The sequence below is a fragment of the Setaria italica genome, chromosome VIII, assembly GCF_000263155.2.
Source record: "Setaria italica strain Yugu1 chromosome VIII, Setaria_italica_v2.0, whole genome shotgun sequence".
Taxonomy (NCBI): domain Eukaryota; kingdom Viridiplantae; phylum Streptophyta; class Magnoliopsida; order Poales; family Poaceae; genus Setaria; species Setaria italica.
Genome location: NC_028457.1, coordinates 31,783,326 through 31,794,516, shown reverse-complemented (window position 1 = coordinate 31,794,516; position 11,191 = coordinate 31,783,326). Strand labels below are relative to the sequence as shown.

At 53.4% G+C, this 11,191-nt stretch overlaps 2 protein-coding genes across 2 annotated transcripts; one reads left to right on the top strand and one right to left on the bottom strand.

Annotated features, from left to right (window-relative positions):
• Positions 1–962: 962 nt before the first annotated feature.
• LOC101784411 (hydroquinone glucosyltransferase) lies at positions 963–2,836 on the top strand. Its single transcript, XM_012848597.2, has one exon. The coding sequence runs from the start codon at positions 1,109–1,111 to the stop codon at positions 2,573–2,575; it is 1,467 nt and encodes a 488-aa protein (XP_012704051.1). The 5' UTR covers positions 963–1,108; the 3' UTR covers positions 2,576–2,836.
• Positions 2,837–9,601: 6,765 nt separating this feature from the next.
• On the bottom strand, positions 9,602–10,767 carry LOC101766338 (zinc-finger homeodomain protein 10-like). Its single transcript, XM_012848238.1, has 2 exons — positions 10,645–10,767; positions 9,602–10,135 (listed from the first exon to the last, which is right to left on the bottom strand). The coding sequence occupies exons 1-2, from the start codon at positions 10,765–10,767 to the stop codon at positions 9,602–9,604; spliced, it is 657 nt and encodes a 218-aa protein (XP_012703692.1).
• Positions 10,768–11,191: the final 424 nt, after the last annotated feature.

The following is an 11,191-nucleotide window of genomic DNA, read 5'->3' as shown; positions in this document are numbered from 1 at the left end:
CGCCGCACGGCGAAGGCGACCCCGGCCGCCTAGTACACCGTACACCGCCGCCTACTATAGTAGTAGCTTCCTCGGAGTTGACGACGACGACCGAGACCAGCTCGTACCCAAAAAGTTGGACCCGTCCTGAACGGAGACAGGAGAAGAAGCCCCGTGTGCCTTCCTTTCCATTCTGAGGACTCAGGTGGCGACGACCGCATCACTGTCGCTAGCTGACGCCCGCCTCCGGTCACCGGCTCGCCGCACGCAGCAGCGGTAGCGTCGTCCCGGGTCGGAACCCGCACGTGCGCGCTGCACCGTCTGTACCTCACCTTCGCGGCAGCAGCCTGCAGCACGTACGGCGAGCACGCGTAGCCGGCGCGCGGCGGCGCGAAACCACGGGTGACCGACCGCCGGCGCGCGACGCACATGCGTCGTCACCGGCGACGTCGTCGTGCCGTTTGATTTGATTCGTTTCCAGGTGGTTCGTGGGTGATCGCCGGGCGGGGTTGGTTTGGTGGCACGCCGACGTCGCATGGAGAAAGATGACTAGGGATCAACTAACACTAAAAACAGGGGGACGACGGATGCAGATGTTAAGAAAAAACTAATTGCATCTTTCAATATGAACTTAGAAAACAATATATGCATCTGATGGTCCAACTGGGAGAAATAGACATCCATATGATGAACTCAACTGCAGATCACCCAAAGAATTGAAGAAGAAGAAGAAGAAGAAGCCACCTTCATGACGTAATTAGCTAGCCCCCAACCCAGGACACTCCCTCTTCTCCTCGCGTTCCGCGGGCGTGCGTGATGATGACGCCTCCCTGAGCTCACCATCATGGCTGAATTATTGCTCCCCCGGTCCACTCCCTTTACCACTCGCTCGCCCAGGCCGGCCGGTCCCCAACCCCACCACGGCACTCGCCGTCGCTGCCCCCACCCCTTATAAAGCCCGGCCACACCACACGTCCCCCGGCCAACCCACCACCACCACACCACCGCGCGCCGCCACCACAGGAGCACCAGCTTCCTGATCAGATCGATCACAACCACCCGAAAAGGCTTCCACCGTACCACCACCACCGGCCGGCTAGAAACACCGCCGCTCGCGCTCACCCCAGAAATGGAGCACGCCGCCGCCAACGGCTCGTGCTGCAACGGCAACGGCGCGGCGGCGCCGGCGTCTCCGCCGCCGCCGCACGTGGCGATGCTGGTGACCCCAGGGATGGGCCACCTGATCCCGCTGGCGGAGCTGGCCAAGCGCCTGGCGTCGCGGCACGGGGCGACGGCGACGCTCATCACCTTCGCGTCGACGGCGTCGGCGACGCAGCGCGCGTTCCTCTCCTCGCTCCCGCCCGCCGTGTCCTCCCTCTCGCTCCCGCCCGTCGACCTCTCCGACCTGCCCCGCGGCGCCGCCATCGAGACGCTCATGTCGGAGGAGTGCGCGCGCAGCGTCCCGGCGCTCACCGACATCCTCCTCGGCCTGAAGCGGACGACCGGCCGCCTCGCCGCGTTCGTCGCCGACCTCTTCGGCGCCGACTCGTTCGACGCGGCGCGCGACGCCGGCGTGGACCGGAGGTACCTCTTCATCCCGAGCAACCTCCACGTGCTCACGCTCATCCTCCACCTCCCGGAGCTCGACGCCTCCGTCCCCGGCGAGTTCCGGGACCTCGCCGAGCCGCTGCGCCTCCCCGGGTGCGTGCCCATCCCGGGGCCCGACGTCCTCATGCCGCTGCAGGACAAGACCAACCCCTGCTACAAGTGGATGGTCCACCACGGCAGCAAGTACCGCGAGGCCGACGCCATCCTCGTCAACTCCTTCGACGCCGTCGAGCCGGGCCCGGCCAAGATCCTCCGCCAGCCGGCCCCCTGGCGCCCCGTGGTGTACCCGATCGGCCCGCTCATCCAGGCCGACACCGGCGGCAGCAAGAACGACGCGGCGTGCCTGGAGTGGCTCGACCGGCAGCCGGACAGGTCGGTGATCTTCGTGTCCTTCGGCTCCGGCGGCGCGCTTCCCACGGAGCAGATGCGGGAGCTCGCGCTCGGGCTGGAGCTCAGCGGGCAGCGCTTCCTGTGGGTTGTGCGGAGCCCCAGCGACGAGGGCGCCGTCAACGACAACTACTACGACGCCGAGAGCAAGAAGGACCCCTTCGCGTACCTCCCCGAAGGCTTCGTGGAGCGGACGAAGGAAGTGGGCCTCGTGGTGCCCTCGTGGGCCCCGCAGATAAAGGTGCTGGCCCACCGCGCCACGGGCGGGTTCCTGACGCACTGCGGGTGGAACTCGGTGCTGGAGAGCCTCGTCCACGGCGTGCCCATGGTGGCGTGGCCGCTCTACGCCGAGCAGAGGCAGAACGCGGTGATGCTCTCGGCGGAGGGGGTCGGCGCCGCGATCCGCGTCCCCGAGTCCAAGGGGAGGGAGAAGATCGCGGCGGCAGTGCGGGAGCTGATGGAGGGGGAAGGGAGCGGCGCCGCGGTGCGGGCCAAGGTGGCGGAGCTCCAGAAGGCCGCGGCGGAGGGGCTCCAGGAAGGCGGCGCCGCCGCCGCCGCACTCGCCGAGGTGGTGGAGAAGTGGACAGGTGGAGAGAACTAGATGATGCCAAGCTGAAGGCTGAGAGTACACCTAGCTGCAATGCAATCCTAGCTAGCCGCCACCCTCCACCATCCTATGGCCCCATGTCCCAATGATGGTTTGTCCTCTTGTATTCTATAAACTTTTGATTGTAACTTACAACTTGTAACTATTATCCTACTCCATTAGTAGGTAGCAAGGTACAGAGAGCTTAATTGCGTGCTAAGATGCTATTCTATTTCGCAACTTTGCAAAGTTAAATTCATGATTAGAATTTTTTTAGATAATGGATAAAGTTTTAGCTTCAGCCTCCCTGAAAAGGAGGATCAGTTTAAAATTATTAGATGTAATAGGATACTGCTATACCCACACATGTAGTTTTGATCAAAGGCAAATGACTCAAAAACCAATTCTCAATCTAAAGGGCCATTCAGGATTAGGATAGAATCATGCTGCATGATAATTGTAAAAGCGCATGCCACACCGTATCTGAAGATTCTGAAGACTGAGAATATGTTACTAGTTGGATGCATTCTTAGGGGGTGTTTGGGAGACAGGGGCTAAGCTAAACTTTAGCCCCTGTCACATCGGATGTTTGGACACTAATTAGGAGTATTAAATATAGTCTAATTATAAAAATAATTGCACAACCCCTAGGCTAAATCGCGAGGTGAATCTATTAAGTCTAATTAGTTCATGATTTGACAATGTGGTGGTACAGTAACTATTCGCTAATGATAGATTAATTAGGCTTAATAGATTCATCTCACGATTTAGCCTAGAGGTTCTGCTATTAATTTTATAATTAGCTCATGTTTAGACCTCCTAATTAGCATCGGAATATTTGATATGACACGACTAAAGTTTAGCGCTTATCTCCCGAACACCTCCTTATCCGAGTAGATCTCATCATCGTCTGTTAACTGAGCACAAACTTTGTAAATGTGTCGTGTCCTTGCTCTCGTTGTCTGCACCTACCAATGTTTAATTCCAGAGCAGTCTGCACACCGAGAGAGAGCGGGCGGTGTGGGCGTGACGGAATACTTGTCGAGTTGTGTGCCGCTTGTGACGGCCGACCGGCCTTCGTCGGCAGCTCTCTGCTGGCGTAATAAACAAAGCAAGGTCCACTGGCGGCGGGTACGCACAAGTCCTTTCAGGATCTTGTTTTGTTCAGGAAATTAAAATGAGGCACGTACGGCTAATGATGTCCGGCAGCTCTTGTACTATCTACGTGTGCTTGTCGAGCGTACATACGTGAAGTCGTGAACACATTACTGTAGAAGAAAGAAACAACATCACGGTGTAAAATCGCACTGGTGGTACATCAACTTGTGTGCGTCATCTAGGTTCACGCATATCTAGATTCTCAAACTTTTTAATTGTATCATATGGGTCCAAATCTTCACATTTTAAGTTAAAATGCTTACGTGTCATGCTGACTAGGGAGTGACATGTACCTATTACGTGGGAGCCGGCTGGGTATGGTCACGGCGACTGGCTCAGTGAGGAGCGGCACCCGTCGACGAGCAGCGCTAGCGGTAGGGTAGAGCTCGTGGACCGAGCAGGCGGGTGATGGATCTCCTGCGGGCTATACAAGGGAACAACGGACCGAGTGAGGGAGCAGGCAGGCGTGAGCTAGAGAACGCCGAAGCGAGAGCTAGAGCCGTAGGGTGAGCTAGTCGCCGAGGCAGACTTTGACCCTGCTGGAAGAGCTCGAGATTGGCAAGCGCGGTGAGGGTGGAGCCAGATGCGTCGGCCGCTGAGCTGGCCGTGGATCCCGAACGCCATGGCTTGTGAGGACGACGCTCGCGGAGGGAGACGGCCCCTTCGGTGGCTCGGCATGGGGATGGCGGCGGCGTGCCTTGGCCCCTGCGTGGGAGAGGGTGAATGAAGTATACGTCACTGCCTAGTCAACACATGGTCCCCACATGACAGGTATATGTCACTGCCTAGTTAACGTGACATGTAAGAAGTTTAACCCAAATTATGAAGATTTGGATCTACATGGCATAATTAGCAAGTTTGGGGATCTAAATGTGCATTTTAGAAGTTGATGGACCTAGATGACACACCCAGACAAATTGACATACTGCCTATGCATTTTACTCTTCTTTCTTAGTTCACGAAATTTGGGACCGACCTACATAGGGATGGCAATCGGGTGGGTCTGGACCCGAGATCCGAGGATTTCAGACCCAACAGGGGCGGGGCGGGTGTGGATTTTCCCCCGCATGTCTCAGGTTCGGGAACCCGACACATGATGGGTGCGGGTCGGGTTAAAAACTTCCCCTGCGAGGACCCATAGAGCCCCGAATTTGGCCCACGAAACACAGCTCCCCCGCACTAGCCGCTCTCCCACGAAACACACCTCTGTGGGAATTTAGCCCAGCAGCCCTCCAGGCCTCCACCCGCCCACCACCCATTCCCACAGACCCCACCCTGCCAGCCACCATCCACCCCATCCCCACAGAGGCACAGACCCACCCAGCGGCGGCAGCGACCGCCACGCCGCTGGGTTGCCCGTGCCCCACGCCCCTCGCCTCGCCCTCGCCCGTGCTGCCCTTGCCCCGCACAGCCGCACCCTCGCCCTCGCCCACAGCGGACCTCCCGGTGTTGAAGAGGTGGAGGCGATAGACGCTGGGCGGAGCGCGAGGGTGGCGGCGTGCGCGGCCCCGGAGGAGGACGGCGCGGTGAGGAGGAGCTTCTTGAGGAGGCCGGCCAGCGGAGCCTCCTTGGTGGCCACGGCCTCTCTCTCGGAGCGCCACCCGTGCCCCTCGGCGGCTCGGCCCCTTCGCCCGCGACGACGGCCGCGCGGACCCCACGGCTACGGGCGGCAACGCCTGGGAGCAACGCCGGCGACGGGGAGCCCAGCGGGCGGCACGGCCCCCAAGGGTCGACGGCTCAGGTGTCGGGGGACCCGTCGGGTTTTGAGCACCCGCAGGTTTCGAGGTCTGGGCAGGATTTCCACCCAAATAGGATTTCAGGTTCGAGGCGGGTTTACTATTTGGATTTCGGGAGTGGATCCGTGGAAGCTTCACCCGACCCCAACCCGCCCCATTGCCATCCCTAGACCTGCGTGTATTTGGCTCGGCGTTCCCGTGGTATGATCCGGTTGTTTGGTTGGCTACATACGAGTAGCTGGGTGTGGGCGTGGCCTACTGCGTGCAAAATTGAAGGAGCTCAGCATAGCTGGCTGCGCGGAAATGAGAATGGTTTCCGTTTTGTAGGAGTCAGTTTTTTTATGCAAGCACTTAGCATCAGCTGGCATTTTCCGCGCATCCAAGCGCGCGCGGTTAGATATGCATCGGAATAAAATGTTTTTTTGGGGATTTCTTACGGATTACAGTTCTACATATAAAATCATTTATTACATGCCAAATGGATAATGATGACAGTGTTTGAAGCTAAGAAAAAAAATGTGCATGACAATGACACGCACAAGTTAAAGGAGTAATGCACAGTATACGTCTGTAAAAGTTTGTGGGAAATCGCCAGCGATGCCGCCCGGATGCGGAACCACAGGCCCCTTTCACCCATCTGCCACTCGGTCCGGGCAACCACGCTTCGGCCTATCGATCGAGGACGCGCGGCGTGTCGCCGGGCCAGCCATGTCACCGCGCCCCAGTTCCCAGCTACCTCGGCTACTATAGCTAGCTAGCGTCCGCGCGAGACCGTGACCGTGAGCAGCGACGACGACGACGGCAACGGCAAGCCAGCGGCAGGCGTGAGGGCACGCGCACTGGGAACGACACCGAGGAAACGGCCGGACGACGGCCAGCCGCCGCAAACGGCCAGGCCGGAGAAGCAGGGCCAGTTACTTGTGCTGAGCGTGAGCGAGGACGAGGCCTGTCGCCGGGCCACGCGTGCCGTGCCATGGCGCCACGCGCCACGCGCCCGTGACCGTGTGCATGAGCACAGCGACGACGATGACGATGACGACAAGCAAGAAAGCGTGGGCACAGGAGCACAGCGAGGAAACGGCCGGACGCAAAGGGCCAGGGTCCAGGCCGTCACTCCTGTGTCATCATGTCGTACGTACATGCGCGCGTGTGCCATCAGTGGCCGGAAGGTGAGCGGTTGACAGGTGAATTTGGGTGCTTTATGTGTGGTAGCAACCAACATGGTTTTCAAAGGATGCGGTGATGATGTCCGGCGTCTGATTCGATCATCACATCGGCCTCTTGATGCGCTAGCTAGGGTTTCGTTGTCGATGACGATGGACTGATAATGGCGGGTAAAAAAAAAAGGTGGGTTTCTAGAATGCCTAATCTTTTTTCTACTAGCTAGAGTCGTTCAGTAGTGTTGCTTTAGTTTCGTTCTTCTATCAAAATTTGAGTCTTCCAAATTCTCAACACGAAAGTTCTAGTCCGTAGACTGAATACCGTGCACACTCTTTTATACGCCATCCGTTCCTAGGTCGTTTTGGATTTTCTAAATGCATAAATTTTGCTACACACTATAAGGTTATATATTTAAATACATAGTAAAATTTATATATCTAGAAAAGTTAAAATGATCTACATTTTGAAACGGAGAGAGTATATAGTTTCATTGCAGATGTCTAACGAATCAACTTTATCGCCATCCGTATCCAAGCTGATTGAGACAAATTCCTTTCGAGAAAGAAGAAACAATCGAGGCAATATTCGATGAGTCCATCTCTTCTTACGCTCTTGTTTATGTGTGTGATGTGGATACACATTATTCTCGGTATGTCGTTGTCAATGTAGACTTGATACTGATAGGAAGCACCACATGGGCGTGTATGTGATCCTGAAAAGGTTGTGTACGTGCGTTCTTTCTTGACTTTTGTACCTGCGAAAAACAAGAAAATAGAGATTTTTCTTAATGTGATGAGACACTAAGTTCCTCGCCGCCACCACCTCAATGAAACTTGCAAGAGAAACGAGTCAGCTTCAATTTTATAAACTTCTCTCGGTTATCTATTTTCTTCAGTGTTTGTGCTGCACACGACGACAGGCGATCGACCTTTACCAGTAAGCCGTTTAGTAGCGAGCATCTGACGGGTGCCGCTTGGTCGGTTCGAAATACCACATCATTTAGTACCAGCTAAAATATCCGGTACTAAATGGGTCATTTAGTACCGTTGGTAGTACCAACCGGTACTAAATTACAAGCCACATCGCGCTGTTGTGGAAGGCAGTTTAGTACCGGTTGGTTTTACTAATCGGTACTAAATGGTTATTCTTTTTTCCTTTCATTTTAATTCGTATTCATATTCGTGTACAGTATCTGTTTGCGTATAATAGTCATATTACGCTAATATATATATTGATCTAAATTTATATATACTTCAAAAGTTACAGGTATTCTGAATATGCACTATGCGTCGTCATCTGAGTCCCTGATTGGATGAAGTTGACCCACACTTGTTCCATCGTAATAAAATTCTTCCTTTGGATTTACGATCTCCTCCAAAAGAAATCCACATAGTTGTTCCTGAATTGCCTTGAGTTGTTCTGTGGTGATGAGTTTGTCTCTCATTTCAAAAATCTATCGCGTGCAAATTAACATCATCATTTTAAAGCAATATATGCGCAGGATATGGATTGTGTTTACGTACTTTGTATTCTTGGGCCGTAATTTTCTTGGGACCTACAATGATGTGGATGAACTCACAACAGTGGTATCCACATAAGTTGTTTCCATCCTCCTGTTTCAAACACTAAATGTGGAAAAAGGAGTTATGAAATATTCAAGCAGTCGTGGTTTTTAAAGAAATGACACTAGATGTTCAAATTGAATTCATACCGGAAAGTTATCCCTGATATGAAGTTGTTCCTTGAACTATCCTTGGTATTTTTTTATGAAGCGAGCCTATACCCTGTGAAGCGCGTCTATGAGGTTTTGGTACTCTGCTTTTGGTTTCTTCTTCGGGTCCAGCAACGTGGCGTGGCTTCGATCAATCTCGATGGCAAGCAATATCCAGTGGAAGTTGTTCATATACATATACACAGCCAATGTTAGATATACTTATTATTAACTTGAACGGATGAAAAAAAGGGATGAATGACTCGCTTAAAGTTGTACAACAAAAGTATGAATTGCATGTGATGTTGCTTATCTAGGAAGTTGAAAATAGTCTTCATGATCCTATTTGGCCATTTTAGTAAGCATTCCTCGTTTATAACATGCGGGTCCATGAAGCCAACATGATAGATATGTTTTCTCCGGAATATTGAATCTCCATTATGCATGATACAAAATAAAAGAGGGGATGAGACAGCGCACAATTAATGTAGGAGCTAGGATGTAGAAATGAGATGAAACACTTACAGAACCTATGCACTAATGAGGGACTTGTCAAGAGCATCTTGATGGTACAAGTAATGAAGACTTTCAAACTCAATCCATATGTCATTTGGCTCTTTAAAGTAATCACAATCTTGAACTTGAGCTGCTAACATGATCCGTCAGTCTGCAGCTGCCTCCATGTACCATTTATGAAATGCATACATTTTCGTTGGTAGGTGAGCCACCAACTATGGCTGCACAAGAGGTTCCCCCAACTTAAACTCCCATTTACCAGCACCTAGGTGAGTTTGGATATCGTCCGCCCCCTGGAGTTGCTCTTTTGTGAGATTGGTCTCAGCAATCCATTCAGCTAGAATCTCATCTTCTTTTGAAAGCACTTTGAGCGGATCGATCGATTGTTGAGATTGTTCTCCGAGCTGGGGAATGGTGGATCGTGATCTTTTTTTCTTCTCATATGACTTTGTGATTGAGCAGTCATAGTTTGAGATGGGTTTTTTTACCACTTTTTTAACCACCAGGGATTTAAAGTAGGGATACTTACATATTTGCCACCGTTGCAAATGGCACTCCTTCATTTGCCACTTTTACGGGAGCTTCTACGTTTTTTCCATCACGAACGAAATGAAGCAACAGATTTGCCACTTTTGCTGATGTGGCACGCCACGTCCCCGCGACAGCGTGTAAAAGGGGTGCCAAAAGATTTGTGTGCCCTCGCCTTTCTCGTCTGTTAACCTCCCGCTAATAGAACCAACGCCATCCATCTCCCCTTCCCTATCTCCACTTCTCCCCTAGGTCTCCCTCCTCCCTACCTCCCTGACAACAAACCATCTGCAAATGGCACCCCAGCCGCTCTGATAGCACCTGCATCCGCTGCTTCTGCTCCAGGCTGAACTTGGTGCGGAGCCGCTTCCGCGCTGCCGCCGAAGCGGCACCTGGTGCCGGCATCGGGCCTAGGGAGGCCGGAGGCCTTGGCACCACCGCTGGGATCGAGGCGCCCGGCGCGCCGGTGCTCAGCACGAGGAGCATGTGCGGTGCCGGCTGGAGGTATCCCGGCAGCCCCATCGCCGGCGCCGACAACGGCGACAACAGGCGATCCTCGTCGAAGTCCGACCCCTCGCCCGACTCGTCGATCTCTTCATCATCGAAGGCGGCCGGCAGGCGGTCCTCCGGCACCTCACGCATCACGTGCTGCGGCACCGAAGCTGGCTGCACGGGAAGGGGAGGAGGCAACGCGAGGAGGGGCGGTGAGGGCGGCTCCTCGGGGAGCCGGTGGTGGAAGTTGCGGTGGCACCCGCAGGCGGCGCACTGTAGTGAGTAGCAACCTCAGCCTTAGATATTCGGTTGCATTCCTCATCTGTGCGTTCATATGCCAACTTCGGAGGTGCAAGATTTTCTTTCTTAGGATGTGAGTTTTTCTTCTGCTTAAGAGGTGGCGGGATCAAAACCTTAGAGTTTTTCTTTTTAGGAAGTGGAGGCCTAGGCACCGGTGGACTCATGCTTTGGTCCCTTGTAGCTGGTGGGGACGACATACTCATGCTTTGGTCCCTTGTAGCTAGTGCATCCCTGGATGGTGGCGTTTGTGATCTGGGCCTTGACCTCTTAGGGGATGATGCGGGAACTGCATCCGGTCGCGAAAATCTTATGTAGCGCTTGGCCAAACAAATCCAGGTGTGGATGGTGTGTCCCAGTTCCATTTCACTATCGCCTCTAGGGATCTCGAGGTCTAGGTCTTCCCATCCTGTTTCCACTCGGTCAACATGGACTCTAGCATATCTTTCAGGAATCTGCACACCATGAATTATCTCGCCTGGTACCGGTACTTCAGCAATACCGTGAGCCACTGCTTTGACCATTTTCCTCACTGGAGTAAGAAGCTCACATGGGGTCCTCACAGTGATGTCGTCCATGGGGTAGTGTTCATTGTTGCCCGCAACCATGTCAGACAATTTTTCTACTGGTTGGAACTCCGTGGAAGCGACACTGCTACGACGCTGGGAAGCGGGGCTTATTATGTCCACATTAGCACCTAATGCAACTCCTTCTTGGCTAAGTGCTAATGCCTCTTGAAGCCGAAACATTCTTTCATTAGCTGAAGCTACTTGTTCTTCGAGGATACGCAGCTTTTCTTCTGCTGTGGCCTTAGTTCTTCTTCAACTTCTGTAAGACTAGATATCTTTATTGAGGCTTTTCTTCCATGGAACTACACCCACGCCTCGGACACATCCAGTGTGTCCCAAATTTCCAAGTGCATAAGTCAGCTCCTTTTTCTCTCCGTCAGGCTTGAAATTTCCTTGCCATTTAGCCTTTAGTGCAGCTTGCAACCTGGTGAATTCTGCTATTAATAAATTGGTAGTAATAAAT